Source organism: Pongo abelii, chromosome 10, assembly GCF_028885655.2.
Source record: "Pongo abelii isolate AG06213 chromosome 10, NHGRI_mPonAbe1-v2.0_pri, whole genome shotgun sequence".
NCBI classification, from domain to species: domain Eukaryota; kingdom Metazoa; phylum Chordata; class Mammalia; order Primates; family Hominidae; genus Pongo; species Pongo abelii.
In genome coordinates, this window is record NC_071995.2 from 98,881,787 (window position 1) to 98,904,197 (window position 22,411).

The 22,411-nt window shown below is 38.4% G+C and overlaps 1 protein-coding gene across 3 annotated transcripts in view; it reads left to right on the forward strand.

Moving 5' to 3' along the window:
• Window positions 1-22,411, forward strand: part of SCYL2 (SCY1 like pseudokinase 2) — a 71,191-nt gene that overhangs the window by 27,838 nt on the left and 20,942 nt on the right. For all 3 annotated transcript variants that reach the window (XM_024257176.3, XM_024257177.3, XM_024257178.3), the window contains exons 4-10: window positions 1,587-1,731; window positions 14,634-14,783; window positions 16,020-16,241; window positions 17,015-17,131; window positions 18,074-18,199; window positions 19,138-19,314; window positions 21,390-21,512. In XM_024257176.3, coding sequence (XP_024112944.2) covers window positions 1,587-1,731; window positions 14,634-14,783; window positions 16,020-16,241; window positions 17,015-17,131; window positions 18,074-18,199; window positions 19,138-19,314; window positions 21,390-21,512 — 1,060 coding nt within the window. The remainder of the gene's footprint in view (window positions 1-1,586; window positions 1,732-14,633; window positions 14,784-16,019; window positions 16,242-17,014; window positions 17,132-18,073; window positions 18,200-19,137; window positions 19,315-21,389; window positions 21,513-22,411) is intronic.

Below are 22,411 nucleotides of genomic sequence, written 5' to 3' on the forward strand. Positions count from 1 at the left end.
TACTGAGGAAAGAACCTTGAAATGTAGGGAAAACAAGAGCCAAAGAAAAAATTAGGAGGAATATTGTCATATGGCAGGAGAATTGGCAGCATGTCATGGAAGCAAAAGGAAGGAAAAAAGAACCTGCTAACACTGGGGAATACAGAATAAAAAAGAAAATAAGGACAGAGAAGAATCCATTACATTTGACCAGTGAGAAGTTGTTAGTAACATTCAGTGATTTTAGTAGGATGACAGTTTGGAAGCTAAAAAAAATAGATTCAAAGGGACCTAGCAGAGAAGACACTATGTGAGTCTGTAAGACAGTTTTTTTTTTTTTTTAAACAGTACAGTTCAACAAAAGCATGCCTTATGGTCCAGTGTGTTAATGAGCTAAGTGTTGGGAGTACAGCACAAGGCAGCTTCCTTGATGATGGCTGAGCAGGGAGCAGGACAACGTGACCCTTTCTCTCATTCAACCTAAGCTCTGTTTTTATTTCTTATATATTAAGCTTCTGCATATGCTCTCATTTGAAAAACAGATTTAAGGCAGAAGAAAAGTTATTCACGTATTGAGACAGATGAGACATCAGTTAAAGGACATAACTGCCATTTAACAGTTACTATGCAGGCCCAGAAGCTTGTTATGTAGCCACATTACTGTACTACTTTGTAGTTCTTAATTGCCAGAGCCTAAAGCCCAAGGCCTAAAGTGTTAGGGCTTGGGTGGCAAATGCTTGGTAATTATAATAGCAATGGTAAGCTTATTGAGCTTACATGCTTTATGTATTTTACATGATTTTCTCATTTCATCTTTATACTAACCCTTCAAGGTGGGTCTATTATCACCATTTTACAAATGGGTGAAGTGAGGTTCAGAACAGTAGTGTCCGTTGTTACCAAGACAGCACATAGGGCTGCTGGGACTTAAAGTCAGGTATCTGTCCTCAAAGCCTGAGCTCTTGATCATTACCCTGTAAGGCCATTGAATGTTAATGTCTAACATTTTCTGAGTTTATAATCTTCTTGTACATGAAAGACTAGTAACTTAAAAAATTTAATAACTGTGACACCTTTCAAAATGACATATATAGATCAAAGCTGCTTTGTGAAGTGGGAACTGGGCTACTGGAGCTAGCTATGCCTTGTCTCTCTTCCTGACTACTGTTCCAGGGTCATCTGTGGGAAATCCAGAAGTTCCTTTGAGCGTATTCTGAAAATTAACAGCCTTAATAAATAAGGATAATACCATAAGTGTAATGTAACAGTATTTTGAATTAGTTTATTGGTTTTCCATAAAGAATATCAATCATTTGAACAAGGTGGTTGAAATAGTGTTTTATTTTCTCACTTTTTAAGTTTTAAAAAAAATCACAGTTATCACAACACTTAGTTTAAAAGACTGAGTGATTTATCTAGTATAATTTGTATGCAGAGGCTCCTAACTTTGTTGGTTTAAGTGGATTATGTCTATGCTGAAATTAACAAATGTAAAATAGTCTACCTTCTAATTGATAGTTTAATAGGAGCACTAATATTTTATGTATATTTGATTTTGATAATGTGTAATAATATGATAGTAAATAACTTTTTCTTTTTTAAAACAGGGATTGCTTGGCATTTTGTACAGAACCAGTTTTTGCCAGTTTAGCCAATGTTCTTGGTAACTGGGAAAATCTACCTTCCCCTATATCTCCAGACATTAAGGATTATAAACTTTATGATGTAGAAACCAAATATGGTTTGCTTCAGGTATGTATTTTTATTCATCATGTAAAAAAGAGTTGTTTCCTTTAAAATTGGTTTTGGCATTTCGAACTTATTAACCATGTAAAACTACTTTATGTAAACTTTTGGTTCTTGTTAGTAATTTAGTCATTATTCTTATGTTCTGGAAATTTTTTCTGCAGTTTGTTGTTAGGCTTAAATAATGTTTTAAATATATCAAACTGATAACATTGGTAACCTTTGGGGGGTCACTTATTGGCTAGTGGATGGAGTGGGTTCCTTTTGATTCTTAAACTGAATAAATTGTATAAAATATTCAATTGAAATAAAAAAGTATGATAAAAATAAAAATTTTATCTTTAAGGAATTTAGTTAGTGATATCAAGAGGTATTGTTACCCTTTTCTTTTCTTTTTTGAGACGGAGTTTCACTCTTGTTGCCCAGGCTGGAGTGCAATGGTGCGATCTCAGCTCACTGCAACCTCCACCTCCCTGCAACCTCCACCTCCCAGGTTCAAGCGATTCTCCTGCCTCAGCCTCCCCAGTAGCTGGGATTACAGGCATGCACCACCACACCTGGCTAATTTTTGTATTATTAGTAGAGATGGGGTTTCACCATGTTGGCCAGGCTGGTCTCGAACTCCTGACCTCATGATCCACCCACCTCAGCCTCCCAAAGTGCTGGGATTACAGGCATGAGCCACCACGCCTGGCTAGCCTTTTCATATATGCTCATTTTTTCAGATTTTCCTTTCCCTGCTTACCAAAATAATATCCTGACAGCTGACTTTGGTGGCTTATGCCTGTAATCCCAGCACTTTGGGAAGCTGAGGAGGGAGGATCACTTGAGCTCAGGAGTTGGAGACAACCCTGAGCTCAAACATAGTAAGAACTTGTTTCTACAAAAAAATTTTAAAAATTAGCGGGACATGGTGGCATGCACCTGTGGTCCCAGCTACTCAGGAGGCTGAGGCAGGAAGATTGCTTGAGCTTGGGAGGTTGAGGATGCAGTGAGCTATGATAGTGCTACTGCACTCCAGCCTGGGTGACAGAGTGAGAGCCTGTCTTAAAACAACAACAACAACAAAAAGAAAAACAAAATAATATGTTCAGCGCCATAGAATAAATTTATATAGTAGATTCTAAGTTCCTTTTGGGCAGACATTATTTTTATTACGTTTTAACAGCTTTATTAAGATATAATTGGCATACAGTAAACTACACATATTCAAAGTATATGGTTTTATAAGTTCGACATATACTTACCTATGAAACCATCACCACGATCAATATACTGCATCTATTCGTAACCCCCAAGAGCTTCTGCATACCCTTTGTAATCCCTCTCTCCTGTTCCTTGCAGTTTTTCTGTCACTTGTCTCAGAACATCATTGACCTGCTTTCTATCACTATGGGTAGATTTGCATTTTCTAGAATTTTATAAGTGGAATCATATGATACCTATTCTTTTTCGGTCTGGCTTCTTTTAACCAAAATAATTATTTGAGATTCACGTGTTGTGTGTATCAATAGTTGATTCTTTTTTTTTTTAAATTGCTGAGTAATTTTATGAATGTACCACAGCTAGTCCATTTGCCTGTTAATAATATTTGGGTTGTTTCTAGTTTTTGGCTACTGTGCATAAAGCTGCTATGAACATTCATGTACAAGTTTTTGTATGAACATACACATTCGTTTCTCCTGATTAACCAAGTACTTGGGAGAGGAATGGCTAGATCAAATGGTATGTGTATGATTCACTTTTTAAGAAAATGATACTGTTTTCCATAGTGGTTGTACCATTTTACATTTCTATCAGCAGCATATAAGAATTCCATTTTTTTCACATCTTTGCCAAAATCTGCTATCTTTGGTCTCTTTGGTATCAGTCATTCTAACAGGTGTGCAGTAGTATCTCATAGTGCTTTTAATTCGTATTTCTCTGATCAATAATGATAGCGAGCACATTTTCATATGCTGCTTTGCCATCTGAATATCTTTTTAGGTGAAATATCTCTTCAGATACTTTGCTCATTTTTTTGAGGGGTTGTTTTCTTACTGACTTACGTGTGGACACAGTACGTAATTTACATAATTTACAAAGATTTTCTCCCAATCTGGCTTATCTTGTCATTCTCTTAGCTGTATTTTTTAAAGAATTGTGGCAAAATACCATCTTAACCATTTTTAAAAATTATTTTTAATTTTTGTGGGTACATAGTAGGTATATATACTTATACATGAGATACTTTGATACAGGCATGCAATGCATAATAATTGCATCATGGAAAATGGGGCATCCATCTCCTCAAGCATTTATCCTCTGTATTACAATCCATTATACTCTTTTAGCTATTTTTAAATGTACAATTAAATTATTATTGACTTTAGTCACCCTGTTGTGCTAGCAAATTCTAGGTCTTATTCATTTTTTTCTAACTATTGTTTTTGTACCCATTAACCATCCCTACTTTCCCCCACCTCCTGCAACTGCCCTTCCCAGCCTCTGGTAACCATCCTTCTACTCTCCATCTCCATGAGTTCAATTGTTTTGATTTTTAACTCCCACAAATAAGGGAGAACATTCAAAGTTTGTCTTTTTGTCCCTGAGTTATTTTGCTTAACATAACAACCCCCAGTTCCATCTATGTTGTTGCAAATGACAAGATCTCCTCCTTTTTTATGACTGAATAGTATTCCATTGTGTATATGTACCATATTTTCTGTATCTGTTCATCTGTTGATGGACACTTAGTTTGCCTCTAAATCTTAGTTATTGTGAATAGTGCTGCAACAAACATGGGAGTGCAGATATCTCTTTGCTATACTGATTTCCTTTTTATTTTTGAGTATATACCTAGGAGTGGGATTGCTGGATTGTACGGTAGCTCAAATTTTAGTTTTTTGAAGAACCTCCAAATTGTTCTCCATAGTTCATGTACTAATTTACATCCCCGCCAACAGTGTACGAGGGTTCTATTTTCTCCACATCCTCTCCAGCATTTGTTATTGCCTGTCTTTTGTATGAAGGCATTTTAATTAGGGTGAGATGATATCTCATTGTAGTTTTCATTCGTGTTTCTCTGATGATCATTGATGTTGGGCACCTTTTCTTATGCCTGTTTGCCATTTGTATGTCTTCTTTTGAGAAATGTCTGTTCAAATCTTTTGCCCATTTTTGATCAGATTATTAGGTTTTTTTTCGGTAGAGTTGTTTGAGCTCCTTATATATTCTGGTTATTAATCCCTTGTCAGATGGGTCGTTTGCAAACATTTTCTTCCACTCTGTGGGTTGTCTCTTCACTTTGTTGTTTATTTCATTTGATGTGCGCAAGCTTTTTAACTTGATGTGATCCCATTTGTCTGTTTTTGCTTCAGTTACCTGTGCTTATAGGGCATTACTCAAGAATTCTTTGAGAATAGTGTGTATTCTGTAGCCATTGGTTGAAATGTTCTGTAAATATCTATTAGATCCATTTAGTCTATGGTGCATATTAAGTCTGATGTTTCTTTGTTGATTTTCTGTCTGGAAGATTTGTCCAGAATTGCCTTCAAGAGCCTAGGCCTGGACTTGGACACCTTAAGAACCCACTTGGTGCTCTTCTCTGCTATGGTCAAGCTGGTACCTAAGGTGCAAGACAAAGTTGCCTTTGCTTTTCCTCTGCTTTCTCAAATAAAAGGAGTCTTTCACCATAGCCACCGCAGATGGGAATGTGCTGGGTCACTGCCCTGAAGCCAGCACAGCCCAAGACCCATGGCGTACTATGTGGGTATCACTATTGGTTATTCAGGGCCCGATGGCTCTTTAGTCAGCAGATGATGAATCCCACCAGGACTGGGTCCTTCCCTTCAAGGCAGTGGGTCTCCTTTGGCCTAGGTGTGTCTAGAAGTGTCATCCATGAGCTAGGGTCTATATTGGGGCCCTTAAGACTGCCTGATGCTGTATTCTACTGTGGCTGAGCTGTTACCTAAATGCAATATGAAGTCCTTTTTACACTTCACTCTCCTCTCTTCAGACAGAAGGAAGGAGACCCTTTTGTTGCTGCCAGCTACATTGCCTGGGGTTGGGTGGGGGGGTAGTACAAGCACTCCCTTATCTGTCCCAGCTGTTGTCTCCCTAGATCTCCCTAGGACACTTGCCATCCTAGTCAGTTGACTCTAAGCCCAGCCTAGGACTAAGAGTTGCATAGAAATTGCAGTGCTTTACAATTTGGTATGTTTTTGCAGTGGCTGGTACCATTATTTCCTTTCCATATTTAGTGCTTCCTTCAGGAGCTCTAGTAAGGCAGGCCTGGTGGTGACAAAATCTCGCAACTTTTGCTTGTCTGTGTAGGATTTTATTTCTCCTTCACTTATGAAGGTTAGTTTGGCTGGATATGAAATTCTGGGTTGAAAATTCTTTTCTTTAAGAATATTGAATATTAGCCCCCACTCTATTCTGGCTTGTAGGGTTTCTGCAGAGAGATCTGCTGTTAATCTGATCAGCTTTTCTTTGTGGGTAACCCGACCTTTTTCTCTGGCTGCCCTTAACACTTTTTCCTTCATTTCAACCTTGGTGAATCTGGTGATTATGTGTCTTGAGGTTGCTCTTCTCAAGAAGTGTCTTTGTGGTGTTCTCTGTATTTCCTGAATTTGAATGTTGGCCTGTCTTGCTAGGTTGGGGAAGTTCTCCTGGATAATATCCTGAAGAGGATTTTCCAACTTGGTTCCATTCTCCCTGTCACCTTCAGGTACACCAGTCAAACGGAGGTTTGGTCTGTTCACATAGTCCCATATTTCTTGGAGGCTTTGTTCTTTCCTTTTCATTCGTGTTTCTCTAATCTTGTCTTGATGCTTTATTTCATTAAGTTGATCTTCAGTCTCTGATATCCTTTCTTCCGCTTGATTGATTCAGCTATTAATAATTGTGTATGCTTCACGAAGTTCTCATGCTGTGTTTTTCAGCTCCATCCAGTCATTTATGTTCTTCTCTAAACTGGTTATTCTAGTTAGCAATTCCTCTTTTTCAAGGTTCCTAGCTTCCTTGCATTGGGTTAGAACGTGCTCGTTTAGCTTGGAGGAGTTTGTTTTTACTCACCTTCTGAAGCCTACTTCTGTCAATTCGTCAAACTCATTCTCTGTCCAGTTTTGTTCCCTCGCTGGTGAGGAGTTGTGATCCTTTGGAGGAGAAGAGGCATTCTGGTTTTTGGAATTTTCAGCCTTTTGGCGCTGTTTTTTCCTCATCTTCATGGATTTATCTACCTTTGGTCTTTGATGTTGGTGACCTTCAAATGGGGTTTTTGTGTAGACATCCTTTTTGTTGATGTTGATGCTTTCTGTTGATTCTTTTCTGTTTGTTAATTTTCCTTCTAACAGTCAGGCCCCTCTGCTGCATGTCTGTTGGAGTTTGCTGGAGGTCCACTCCAGACCCTGTTTGCCTGGGTATCACCAGCAGAGGCTGCAGAACAGCAAAGATTGCTGCCTGATCCTTCCTCTGGAAGCTTTGTCCTAGAGAGGCACCTGCCAGATGCCAGCCAGAGCTCTCCTCTATGAGGTGTCTGTCGACCCCTGCTGGGAGGCGTCTCCCAGTCAGGAGGCACTGGGGTCAGGGGCACACTTGATGAGGCAGTCTGTCCCTTAGCAGAGCTCGAGCACTGTGCTGGGAGATCCGCTGCTCTCTTTACAGCCAGTAGGCAGGAATGTTTAAGTCTCCTGAAGCTGTGCCCACAGCTGCCTCTTCCCTCAAATGCTCTGTCTCAGGGAAATGGGAGTTTTATGTATAAACCCCTGACTGGGGCTGCTGCCTTTCTTTCAGAGATGCCCTGCCCAGAGAGGAGGAATCTAGAGAGGCAGTCTGGTTATAGTGGCTTTGCGGCTGCAGTGGGCTCTGCCCAGTGTGAACTTCTAGGTGGCTTTGTTTACACTGTGAGGGGAAAACCGCCTACTGAAGCTTCAGTAATGGCAGACGTCTCTCCCCCAACCAAGCTCGAGTGTCTCAGGTTGATTTCAGACTGCTGTGCTGGCAGCAAGAATTTCAAGCCATTGGATCTTAGCTGGCTGGGCTCCTTGGGGGTGGGATCTGCTGAGCAAGACCACTTGGCTCCCTGGCTTCAGCCTCCTTTCCAGGGTAGTGAATGGTTCTGTCTCGCTGGAGTTCCAGGCACCAGTGGGGTTTGAAAACAAAAACAAAAACAAAAAAAACTGCAGCCAGCTCGGTGTCTGCCCAAACGGCGCCCAGTTTTGTGCTTGAAACCCAGGGTCCTGGTGGTGTAGGTACCCAAGGGAATCTCCTGGTCTGCAGATTGCAAAGACCATGGGAAAAGCATAGTATCTGGGCCAGAATGCACCATCCCTCATGGGACATACAGTCTCTCACGGCTTCCCTTGGCTATAGGAGGGAGTTCCCCGACCCCTTGAGCTTCCCAGGTGAGGTGAAGCCACACTCTGCTTCAGCTCACCCTCTGTGGGCTGCACCCACTGTCTACGGGCAAAACCAGCTAGCATCATAATGACAGGATCAAATTCTCACATAACAATACTAACCTTAAATGTAAATGGGCTAAATGCCCCAATTAAAAGACACAGACTGGCAAAGACCAGTCAAGATGGTCTTTGATCTTGACTCTTGGATGAAGACTTAAGACCCATCAGTGTGCTGTATTTAGGAGACTCATCTCACATGCAAAGACACACACAGGCTCAAAATAAAGGGATGGAGGAATATTAACCAAGCAAATGGAAAGCAAAAAAAAAAAAAAAAAGCAGGGGTTGCAGTCCTAGTCTCTGATATAACAGCCTTTAAACCAACAAAGATCAAAAAAGACAAAGAAGGGCACTACTTAATGGTACAGGGATCAATGCAACAAGAAGAGCTAACTATCCTAAATATATATGCATCCAATACAGGAGCACCCAGATTCATAAAGCAAGTTCTTAGAGACCTACAAAGAGACTTAGACTCCCACACAATAAAAGTGGGTGACTTTAACACCCCATTGTCAATATTAGACAGATCAACGAGACAGAAAATTAACAAGGATATTCAGGACTTGAACTCAGCTCTGGACTAAGCAGCCCAAATAAACATCTACAGAACTCTCCACCCCAAATCAACAGAATATACATTCTTCTCAGCACTACATCTCAGTTATTCTAAAATTGACCACCTAATTGGAAGTAAAACACGCCTCAGCAAATGCAAAAGAATGGAAATCCTAACAAACAGTCTCTCAGACCACAGTGCTATCAAATTAGAACTCAGGATTAAGAAACTCACTCAAAACCACACAACTACATGGAAACTGAAGAACCTGCTCCTGAATGACTACTGGGTAAATAACGAAATTAAGGCAGAAATAAATACGTTCTTTGAAACCAATGAGAACAAAGACACAACATACCAGAATCTCTGGGACACAGCTAAAGCAGTATGTAGAGGGAAACTTATAGCACTAAATGTCCACAGGAGAAAGCAGAAAAGGTCTAAAATCAACATCCTAACATCACAATTAAAAGAAAAGCAAGAGCAAACAAATTCAAAAGTTAGCAGAAGATAATAAATAACTAAGATTAGAGCAGAGCCAAAGGAGATAGAGACATGAAAAACCCTTAAAAATAAATCAGTGAATCTAGGAGCTGGTTTTTTTAAAAAAAGATTCACAAAATAGACCACTAGCCAGACTAATAAAGAAGAAAAGAGAGAATAATCAGACGCAATAAAAAGTGATAAAGGGGATATCACCACTGATCCCACAGAAATCCAAACTACCATCAGAGAATACTATAAATCCCTCTATGCAAATAAAGTCGAAAATCTAGAAGAAATGGATAAATTCCTGGACACATACACCCTCCCAAGACTAAACTAGGAAGAAGTCAAATCCCTGAATAGACCAATAACAAATTCTGAAATTGATATAGTAATTAATAGCCTACCAACCGAAAAAAGCCCAAGACCAGACGGGTTCACAACCAAATTCTACCAGAGATAGAAGGAACTGGTACCATTCCTTCTGAAACTGTTCCAAACAATAGAAAAAGAGGGACTCCTCCCTAACTCACTTTATGAGGCCACCATCATCCTGATACCAAAACCTGGCAGAGCTACAACAAAAGAAGAAAATTTCATGCCAATATCCCTGATGAACATTGATGCAAAAATCCTCAATAAAATACTGGCAAACCAAATCCAGCAGCACATCAAAAAGCTTATCCACCACGATCAAGTCGGCTTCATCCCTGGGATGCAAGGCTGGTTTAACATATGCAAATCATTAAGTGTCATCCATCACATAAACAGAACCAATGACAAAAACCACATGATTATATCAATAGATGCAGAAAAGGCCTTTGATAAAATTCAACACCCCTTCATGCTAAAAACTCTCAATAAACTAGGTATTGATGGAACATATCTCAAAATAATAAGAGCCATTTATGACAAACTCACAGCCAGTATCATACTGAATGGGTAAAAGCTGGAAGCATTCCCTTTGAAAACTGGCACAAATGCCCTCTCTGACCACTCCTATTCAACATTGTATTGGAAGTTCTGGCCAGGGCAATCAGGCAAGAGAATGAAATAAATGAATATTCAGATAGGAAGAGAGGAAGTCAAATTGTCTTGCTTGCAGATGATGTGATGGTATATTTAGAAAACCCCATAGTCTCAGCTCAAAATCTCCTTATGCTGATAAGCAACTTCAGCAAAGTCTCAGGATACAAAATCAATAAAAAATAACAAGCATTCCCATGCAGCAGTAACGGACAAACAGAGAGCCAAATCATAAGTAAACTCCGATTCACAATTGATACAAAGAGAATAAAATACCTAGGAATACAGCTTACAAGGGATGTGAGGGACCTCTTCAAGGAGAACTACAAACCACTCCTGAAGGAAATAAGAGAGGACACAAACAAATGGAAAAACATTCCATGCTCATGGATAGGAAGAATTAATATCGTGAAAATGGCCATACTGCCTAAAGTAATTTGTAGATTCAGTGCTATCCCCATCAAGCTACCATTGATTTTCTTCACAGAATTAGAAAGAAGTACTTTAAATTTTGTATGGAACCAAAAAGAGCCTGTATAGCCAAAACAAACCTAAGCAAAAAGAACAAAGCTGGAGTCATCATGCTACCTGACTTCAAACAATACTATAAGGCTACAGTAACCAAAACGGCATGGTACTGATACCAAAACAGATATATAGACCAATGGAACAGAACAGAGGCCTCAGAAACAATGCCACACGTCTATAAGCATCTGGTCTTTGACAAATCTGACAAAAACAAGCAGTGGGGAAAGGATTTCCTATTTAATGAATGGTGTTGGGAAAACTAGCTAGCCACCTGCAGAAAACTGAAACTGGACCCCTTCCTTACACCTTATACAAAAATTAACTCAAGGTGGATTAAAGGCTTAAACATAAGACCTAAATCCATAAAAACCCTAGAAGAAAACCTAGGCAATACCATTCAGGACTTAGGCATGGGCAAAGACTTCACGACTAAAGCACCAAAAACAGTGGCAACAAAAGCCAAAATTGACAAACGGGATCTAATTAAACTAAAGAGCTTCTGCACAGCAAAAGAAACTATCATCAGAGTAAACAGGCAACCTACAGAATGGGAGGAAAATTTTGCAATCTATCCATCTGACAAAGGACTAATACCCAGAATCTACAAGGAACTTAAACAAATTTACAAGAAAAAACAACCCCATCAAAAAGTGGGTGAAGGATATGAACAGATACTTCTCAAAAGAAGACATTTATGCAGCCAACAAACATGAAAAAAAGCTCATCATCACTGGTCATTAGAGCAATGCAAATCAAAACCACAGTGAGATACCATCTCACGCCAGTTAGAATGGCAATCATTAAAAAGTCAGGAAACAACAGATGCTGGAGAGGATGTGGAGAAATAGGAATGCTTTTACACTGCTGGTGGGAGTGTAAATTAGTTCAACCATTGTTGAAGACAGTATGGCAATTCCTCAAGGATCTAGAACCAAAAATACCATTTGACCCAGCAATCCCATTACTGGGTATGTATATCGAAAGGATTATAAATGGTTCTACTATAAAGACACATGCACACGTATGTTTATTGCAGCACTATTCACAGTAGCAAAGACTTGGAACCAACCCAAATGCCCACTGATGATAGATTGGATAAAGAAAATGTGGCACATATACACCATGGAATACTGTGCAGCCATAATAAAGGATGAGTTCACGTTCTTTGCAGGGATGTGGATGAAGCTGGAAACTATCATTCTCAGCAGACTAACACAGAAACAGAAAACCAAACACCGCATGTTCTCACTTATAAGTGGGAGTTGAACCATGAGAACACATGGACACAGGGAGGGGAGCATCACACACTAGGGCCTGTCTGGGGTTGGGGGGCTAGGGAAGGGATAGCATTAGGAGAAATACCTAATGTAGGTGACGGTTGATGGGTGCAGCAAACCACCATGGCACGTGTATACCTATGTAAAAAAAACTGCACGTTCTGCACATGTATCCCAGAACTTAAAGTGTAATAATTAAAAAAAAGAGAGAAGAAATTGCAGTCCTTGTATAGTCCTAGAGTGCCTTTCAAGTTTATCTGGGTCCCCAGAACACTTTGGTCCATGGTGCAGAGGCCTGCCAAGAAACTCAAGTTCTGACCTCTGTGATGGGTGATTCTCATCTGGCTAGGTCTGGTTCAAATGCTCCCTTAGAGCGCGTGTGCTAGTTGAGCCCAGCATGGCTTTGCTTTCTGCTGTTACAGGGTAGCACTGAGATCAGTATAAAGTCTCCTAGTCACTACGCTGTCCCCCAAGTGCACAGATTATGTCTCTTTGCTGTACAGCCCCAGTAAGGGACTGGGGAGAGATGGTGTAGGCAATTGAGGACTGACTGTCTAACCAGCTATGAAAGAGCACTTCTTCAGTGCCTCTTTCAGTGATACGAAGTTAAAACCAGGTACTGTAAGTGCTCACCTGATTTTTGGTTATTTTGATTTGTGTGTGTGTGTGTGTGTGTGTGTATGTGTGTGTGTGTGTGTGTATGCAGGTAGTTTTTAAAATTTGGTGTTCCTGCACAGGGAGGATATACAGTGTAGGATTCTATTTGGCCATCTTACTCTGCCCTCTTCCATCTTAACCATTTTGAAGTGTACATTTGAGTCCGTTCATTACGTACATTCACATTGTCATGGAACCATCACCACCATACATCTCCACAACTGTTTTCATCTTAGACGTCTGAAACTCTGCCCCTGAAACAATATCTCCTTATTCTTCCAACTCCTCCCTTCCTGCCCCTGGCAACCACAATTATACTTTCTGTCTCTATGAATTTGACTACTCTAGGTACTTCATATAAGTGGAATCATACAGTATTTGTTATTTTGTGATTGGCCTGTGTTAGCATAATGTTCTCAAGGTTCATCCACGTTGTAGCATTTGTTAGAATTTCCTTCCTTTTAAAGGCTAAATAATATTCCATTATATGTGTATGCATAGCAATTCAAGTGTCCATTGATAGATGATAGTTGCTTATACACATTATAAGCAGCTTATGTGCCCAGTCATCTATCAATGGACACTTGAATTGCTTCCACATTTTGGCTATTGTGAATAATGCTGCTATGAAAATGAGTATACAAACATCTCTGTAAGACCCTGCTATCAATTCTTTGGAGTATCTACGCAGAAATGGAATTGCTGGATCATACACTGATTCTATTTTTAATTTTAGGGAGAACAATTATACTGTTTTACATAGCACCTATATTCCCACCAACAGTGCACAAAGATTCTAGTTTCTCCATATCCTCACCAGCAGTTATTATTTTTTTCTCTCTCTCTATTTTAATTATCCCATGGTATGTAAAGATGTGGATTTTCTTTTTTCTATTTTTATTTTTTTGGAGACGGAGTCTTGCTCTGTTGCCCAGGCTGGAGTTCAGTGGCGTGATCTCAGCTCACTACAACCACCACCTCCCAGGTTCAAGCGATTCTTCTGCCTCAGCCTACCGAGTAGCTGGGTCTAGAGGCGCGCGCCACCACGCCTGGCTAATTTTTGTATTTTTAGTATTGATGGGGTTTCACCATGTTGGCTAGGCTGGTCTCGAACTCCTGACCTGTGATCTGCCTGCCTCGGCCTCCCAAATGGCTGGGATTACAGGCATGAGCCACTGTGCGCAGCCTGGATTTTCTCTTTTTTTAAATAGTAGCCATCCTCATGGGTGTGAGGTGAGAGCTCATTGTGGTTTTGACTTGCATTTCCCTAATGATTAGTGACTTCAAGCATCTTTTCATGTGTTTATTGGCCATTCATATGTCTTCTTTGGAATGTGTGTTCAAGTCCTGGAAGTCAGTGTGCATTGGCTTGCCAAAAGCTACTCCTTGGAAACAGAAATCTAACCTTTAGTTTTGGTTGACACATTCCGTGGTGATGTCAGGGACAAATATAAAAATTACCAAATATTAATCCAATGTGAGAATAAGTGAACTTCAGTTGAATATTTGAGAACTGAGTACAATACTATTCAGGAAAACTGAATTTCAATCTGAAGCGTATGTATATAAAAATCTTAATATTCACTGTCTGCAACTCAAGAATCAAAGATTCCCTCACTTTTCAATCAGGAACTGAATAAATTTGGGCATCAAAGGATTCTTTATCTTTTCTTCTGTTTATATGCATATAGGAAGGAACTTAATAAATAGGTGTACTCTGGTTTTATAACTAGATTTTTCTCACTAATCTTCAGATTGTCCTGGCAATTGACTACATCTATGTATACTTTGGTATTTATGATGAAATTTGATTTTTAGCTGACACGCAAAACTTTTATTGTGAGGAGTAGCAATAATTATTATTTTTATGAGACATTTTATTGTAATTGAAAGGAGTTTTATTTAGTGTAAATGTGTTTTTTCCATTTACAGGTTTCTGAAGGATTGTCATTCTTGCACAGCAGTGTAAAAATGGTACATGGAAATATTACTCCTGAAAATATAATTTTGAATAAAAGTGGAGCCTGGAAAATAATGGGTTTTGATTTTTGTGTATCATCAACCAATCCTTCTGAACAGGAGGTAATGAAACTTTTAGTCTTCTCATTTTTGAGGCCAGAGAAATTTTGATTGCATCTGGAATGGACTAGAAATAGGCTATGTGGTACAGTGGTATGTTTAGATGTACAGCTTTAGAGAAAATTTCTAGTGTTCATTGCACTTAAGAGTATTCTTTGCCACATTACTACCACAGTAGTTAATGTTATTTGAGAAAAGGATGCCAGAGTTAAATAAATTTAAGAACTATTTGATTAAATAGGGTTTTTTTTTTCCTCAGGATGTCAAATGCAATAACACATGTGACTCTCTAGCAGTGTTTCCCATTTATTGGGTCATGGAATATTCTTTAGGGAGCATAATAATAGCAATGGCAATAGCTAACGTTCTTATTGAAACTTTTCCACACACTTTCTCTGTACTTATTTAATCCTCACAATAACTCAGTGGGGTATAGGAATAATACAGATAAGTTAAGTAGGCTCAGAGAATAAAAGAACCTGCCTAAATTTAGGTAGATGGTAAGTGATAGAGCCAGAATTTGAACGCAGCCTTTCTGCTTCCAAAGCACCTTTTCTTAATGATTAGGATACCTGCCTATTCATACTTAGAAAAACACTGCATTAAATCAATTCTGCTTTGTATTGATTGGGTCTGCATGGCATAGAAGATCCTTGGTGATATGGCACCTTATGATCCTTGGTGATAGGTTTTTATTATATGTAGTTGTTAGAGGGCCCGTAATTTGACCTAAGATTTGTAAGTTAAGCAGCCATTTTTAAGGTAATCAGAACTAACTAGTATTGGTTGAATATATATCATGAGTGGGTCAGACACTGCTAGGTCAAACTTCCACACATTTGTTTAATCCTTACTACAATCTTTTGAACTTTTTAACTAAATCACATAGCTAATTAGTGAAAGAACAAATTGCAAACAACAGTCTCTATCTGAGCTCATACAACTTTTGAAGACTGTGTATCATAAAACATGAGCCAGACCTTCACATGTTCATATTACATATTACAGTGATAATTTGTCTTCTGGAAGAGCCTCCAGTAATCTCAGTTGTAACAGTTCTTATTTCTCAGTTTGTTGCATGAACTTTTTTACATTTAGGAATTTGGGAATTTTGGGATTGAAGGTGTGATGGCATTTTTACTTGCATGACTGAGTAGAAATTTAAAGATAGATTGCTACTGCTTGATAGTTGTTTGGTTGAATTTGAAGTAACCCATGTAATTCCTTTTCTTACTACAGCCTAAATTTCCTTGTAAAGAATGGGACCCAAATTTACCTTCATTGTGTCTTCCAAATCCTGAATATTTGGCTCCTGAATACATACTTTCTGTGAGCTGTGAAACAGCCAGTGATATGTATTCTTTAGGAACTGTTATGTATGCTGTATTTAATAAAGGGAAACCTATATTTGAAGTCAACAAGCAAGATATTTACAAGAGTTTCAGTAGGCAATTGGATCAGGTATTTGCCTATAAATAATTTGCTTGCATTAAAAAATTTATTAAATGTGTCTTTGATTTTTTTCCAAAATGTGTTCAGGAAATTCTCTGAATGACATGAGTATCTCATTTTAAGTTTGCATAAGATCAGCTTAATAATTTATTATATTTTTATTTTAACAAATTTATAAGTAACCCAGACTAGGCCAGGTGCTCTGGCTCATGCCTGCAATCCCAGCACTTGGGGAGACCCAAGGTGGGTGGGTCACTTGAGTCCAGGAGTTCGAGACCAGCCTGGGTAACATGGCTAAACCACTTCTCTACAAAAAAAAAAAAGAATACAAAAAGTTAGCTGGGCTTGGTGGCACATGCCTGTAGTCCCAGCTACTTGGAAGGCCGATCGGGGTGGGAGGATCACTTGAGCCTGGGAGTTTGGGGCTGCAGTGAGCTGTGATTGTGCCACTGCATGCCAGCCTGGGGTGACAGAGTGAGACCCTGTCTCAAAAAAATATTTTTTTCAAATAAATAAAGAGGACTAGTTAAAATTTGTTGCTAGAACTTTACTCATGGCATTTGAGTAAATGTAAATACTGGAACATTTTACTGTAGGAATAGAAACAATTTTGGGTATTAAAGATAAGGGTTTTGTTTTGCAACAATAGAATTAACAATTTGTTTAAAATGTAGTCAGTATATTTGTAGTAAAATATTGAGTAAATTTTTAAATGTTTTCTTAAATGTATGTATCTTTTTAAATATTTTATACTCATTTAATGTTATCACTCTTTTGAATAGTTGAGTCGTTTAGGATCCAGTTCACTTACAAATATACCTGAGGAAGTTCGTGAACATGTAAAGCTACTGTTAAATGTAACTGCAACTGTAAGACCAGATGCAGATCAAATGACAAAGGTGAGTACATGTGGATTTCTGCCTAAGACGGAGGAACAAAAAATGAATTGAAGTAGATTAAGTTTTTGGGTTTTAAAAAAATGTTTTTCCCCAGAGATCCCTGTTCTGAGATTAAGTTCTTCTAAAGCAACAGTCAGATATAGCCCCAAATAACATCTGTGTCCCTGAATGTATTAAATATTCAACTTTGCTTAATCTTGCACAGCTAAATATGTACGTAATTGCTCTGATAGAAAATTAAGATTTCAAATAAGCAGAGTGCTAACAGTCACAATTAAGTAAACAGATGTTCTAGACTCCTAGAGAATTCATAGTCCTTTATTTCACTCATATAACCATGGATTTTTTTTTTTTTTTTAGACAGAGTTTCGCTCTGTCACCCAGGCTGGAGTGTAGTGGCACGATCTCTGCTCACTGCAACCTCTGCCTCCCAGGTTCAAGCGATTCTCATGCCTCAGCCACCCAAGTAATTGGGATTACAGGCACCCACTATCACACCTGGCTAATTTTTGTATTTTTAGTAGAGTCGGGGTTTCACCATGTTGGTTAGGCTGGTCTTGTCCTGACCTCAGGTGATCCGCCTGCCTCGTCCTCCCAAAGTGTTGGGATTATAGGCATGAGCCACTGTGCCCAGGCCAACCATGGATTTTAACTAATAACTGGTATTTTTATGCCTTCAAATTATTTAATTTTTCAATATTTTAGACTTACATAAAAGAAAGATTTTACCCAGCCAGTTCACAGGTACAGATTCCAAAGATTTGAACTTGAAAAATAATTTATTTTCTTATTCAGAGTTTTATAATTAGAATTTCTAAGGTGACCTTCAGCATTTTGCTAAATGTTTCTGAGTACTTTTTTTACCATATTGTGACAGTTTCAGGTATGAGAAGTACTTTCAATTTAACATTTATCAAAATACTTTATTTCCATTTTTTTTAGATTCCCTTCTTTGATGATGTTGGTGCAGTAACACTGCAGTATTTTGATACCTTATTCCAAAGAGATAATCTTCAGAAATCACAGTTTTTCAAAGGACTGCCAAAGGTTCTACCAAAACTGCCCAAGGTTTGCTGTTGTTAGTTTCTTATTAATAATCAGGATTTTAGAAGTTAAAGTTTATTTTGACTTACTACCATAACTCTTCCAAGGAAATAATATAACTTTGCCTGAGGTACATAAATGACTATGAAACACTGCCGACTGAAACCAAAAGTTCAGTGGACCTTTTTTTGCATGGTCCAAAAATAAATAGGCTAAAAAATTTAGAAGGATACTAACTAGGCAGAGACAGCAGTTGGACATTAAAGGTCAGAAGAAGAGTCCATAAGCTATCATGTGGAGTTCATTGTCTCACCAGCAGTTAAAGGGGTACTTCTGTTGATGTTAGCCTTTCCAATTCCTTTACTCCTTTTCTGACTTATTAAATGATGAGTGTAATACAGTTTTTAAAATGTTGGTGAATGCTTAAGAGGCACTGGTTGGAATACTAATAATTCCTGGTTGTAAAAACATTTCCAGTGTTTAATCTATCAGATATTCGTTAGTTACCTACTCTTTGTCTGACTCTTTACTTAGATGCTATGGAGAGTAAAGAGGAGGCATAAAATATTGTCCCTGCTCTCAGGCCCTTATAGTAAGTGTAGCTAGGGTTAACGTGTGAAACAGTTAACAGTACATGGTAGTGTTTATGTTGTGTGATATGAATCATAAGTAATGAAGGAATTAAGAGGAGAAACAAACATAGCAGTGGAGACTAATTAGGGAAAGTTTCCTACAGGTAGGGTGACCGTGTGTCCCCTTTTACCCATGACCTTTCCAGTTTATGCTATTTATCCTTGCATAATTAGCAATAGCATCCCACTCTACTCTCAAAATATACCAGTTTCAACTGTAAATTGTATGGTCACATTACCTAAAGGGAGTAGAGGTTTTAGACTTTAGCGTTAACTAATACTAAAAACCTTTAATACATTTTTTTTATAAAAAACATTTTTGCCTTTCAGCGTGTCATTGTGCAGAGAATTTTGCCTTGTTTGACTTCAGAATTTGTAAACCCTGACATGGTACCTTTTGTTTTACCCAATGTTCTACTTATTGCTGAGGAATGCACCAAAGAAGAATATGTCAAATTAATTCTACCTGAACTTGGCCCTGTGTTTAAGCAGCAGGAGCCAATCCAGGTATGTTATAGATATTTTTGTGTATTTATCTACTGTTATTTATGATGGTGACTATCACTGAAAACAGAAGGAATGAATATATGACTTAAAAAAAACTGAGGTAAGTGTATGAGACTTTCTTTTCCATTAGTCAGAAAGCTGCTTTACATCTTTGAAGCAAACTATTTTTAAAATTATGATTGAACTTTGCAGTTAAATGTCTGTAGCTCTCCATAAGTTACTATCTCAGAAAATAAACTGCAATGAAATTTTGCATGTGTTATACTGTTCTATATGTACCATATATATAGTTTGTAGAACGTTACAGGTTTAGGAAAATAAATACTTGTTTTTCTCTTGCACTTTGAAGTATCTGAAATATTTTTGATTATTTTGTTATTTAAGTCTTTAATATATAGGTGCTTTGTACCAGTTGTTTCTCTCCATTTTATTGCTAATAACTACTTCCACTAGAATAGGAAAATGCTTACAGCACCATGGGAATAATGTGTGTGTGTATTGTAAGTGAAAAAAGTAATCAGTCTCTCATGTACATAATATATATTTGCTAGATTCAAGGTAATGTCGGATTTAAGAACAGTAGGGTCACACACCTGGGTTGAATTGGGGCTTCTTTATCTCCTTACTTGAAGTATGACTTGCGTCGTTACTGTCTTAAAGCTTCTATTTCCTCATTTCTAAAATGAAAGGATTGTTGAGATTAAATGAAATTTTCTGGCACATAACAGGTATTATTACATGATTCTACCACTGTATAGGAATAGCTTATTAGTTATACTTCAACTATCTAATTTAATGGTTTTATGATTCTTTGTAGTCCTTCCCTTGAAAGGAGGGGAACAGAAGGAAGTATGTGGTGGTAAGGTGAGAGTTTCTGTGGATTAGGGAAAGAACAAGTGAGGGAGCTGTAGCCTGCGAAGCAGGGTTCCCCCAAATGGTCAAGGTGTCATGAGGGAAAGTTGGTGGAGCCACTGTTCCCTAAGCTATGCATCAGTCAAGATAGTACCCTAAGGGACCTATAATCTGAATTCTTATTTGCCTCCATTCTTTTTTCTCTTAGTTGTCCAGTTAAAAATACCTTTTGGGCCAGGTGCAGTGGCTAACGCCTGTAATCCCAGTTCTTTGGCATGTCAAAGCAGGCAGATTGTTTGAGCCCAGGAGTTCGAGACCAGCCTGGGTAACATGGTGAAACCCTGTCTCTTCAAACAAATACAAAAATAAGCCAGGTGCCTGCCTGTGGTCCCAGCTACTCAGGAGGCTGAGGTGGGAGGATCACCTGAGCCCTGGGAGGTCGAGGCTGTGGTAAGCTATGATCGCGCCACTGCGCTCCAGCCTGGGTGACAGAGTGAGTGAGACCCTGTCTCAAAAAAAAAAAAAAAAAAAAAAAAAAAATTTCTTCCGAATATTCTTCCCTGAGTCTTGGCAAAACTAATTTCTGTATAAATAGAAGGAGCAGTATGTTCCTTATAATTTAGGTATGTGGAAGAATGACCAGGGACAACTTAAAAACATTTTTTTCTAAAATAAAAAACAATTTTTTCAGAGAGAGGGTCTTGCTGTGTTGCCTTGGCTGGACTCAACTTCTGGGCTCAAGCAATTCCCCTGTCTCAGCCGCCCAAATAGCTGGGACTGCAGGTGTGTGCCACTGCACCTGGCGTCTAGAATTTTTTCTTATACTCCTTCTCAGTTCTGTACTTTATCTTTTTCTCTTGAGCTTCATAGAAGCCAAGTGATGGAATTTACTTCTTTGGGATATCTCACTTCACTGGCTTTTTTCACCCTGTAGCTTTCCAGATAGTTGGTATCTGTGGGCAAATGATAGATTACTGTAGATATGTGAGAGGAGATTAGTCTTTATTTAATTAACATTTAAACTCAGAGCAGATGTTAAATATTGTGCCTCCAGAAATGTAAGAGACTTGATTTGTATGTTTTTGTCTTCCACGCCTTCAGGCTAGCAACATGGTGAGTGTCAAAATATATGAGTTATTCTTTTGAAGAAGCTTTACATTTGGCATATATTGAATCTCTTAAAGATTCCAGGTTTTAATACATTGTTTCCATTTTCTAAACAGATTTTGTTAATTTTCCTACAAAAAATGGATTTGCTACTAACCAAAACCCCTCCTGATGAGATAAAGAACAGTGTTCTACCCATGGTTTACAGAGCACTAGAAGCTCCTTCCATTCAGATCCAGGTACAGTATCTGATTTGTTTTTCTTTAATGATGATTTTGATTCTTAAAGCAGAAGAACAGGTGTAAAGTACATTTTGGATTTAAGTCATAAAATACATAACTCAATAGTAAATATATTTATCTTTTGAATCACATTATTGAAATACTGTAACTAAAATATATTCACTCCTAACTAATTAAAGAATCAGTGTATTGTAAGTGAAAAAAGTAATCAGTCTGTGTACATAATACCTGCATTATGAGGTAGATTTGTTGCTTTTATCTATCAGAAATGTACTATTATGGAAGAAGATTTGATATATTGCAGTTTGTATTATTGCATACCTTCTTCTTTCTGCTTCTTTCTAAACTGATAATTATGAACAAAAATTCCGAAGATACATGTGTCTTTTTCTTTTCTTTCTTTTTTTTTTTTTTTTTTTTTTTTTTTGAGACTGAGTCTCACTCTGTTGCCCAGGCTGGAGTGCAGTGGCACAATCTTGGCTCACTGCAACCTCCCCCTCCTGGGTTCAAGCGATTCTCCTGCCTCAGCCTCCCTAGTAGCTGGAACTACAGGTGCCTGTCACCACACCCGGCTAATTTTTGGTATTTTTAGTAGAGATAGGGTTTCGCCATTTTGGCCAGGCTGGTCTCGAACTCCTGACGTCAGGTGATCCTCCTGCCTCAGCCTCCCAAAGTACTGGGATTATAAGCCTGAGCCACCGTGCCTGGCCACATGTGCCTTTTTCTCATGAAAACATTGAGTAGGTATTTTCCCATACTCATGATTTTTCTTCATGCTTGGTAACTCAGTTTTCTATGTAGAGATGCTGTTTCTTCTGCAATGAAGTTAATTTGTACAGCAGGTAGATGGAAAAGCAGACAATAATTTAGTGTGACCATTCTTAATGCATGTATAG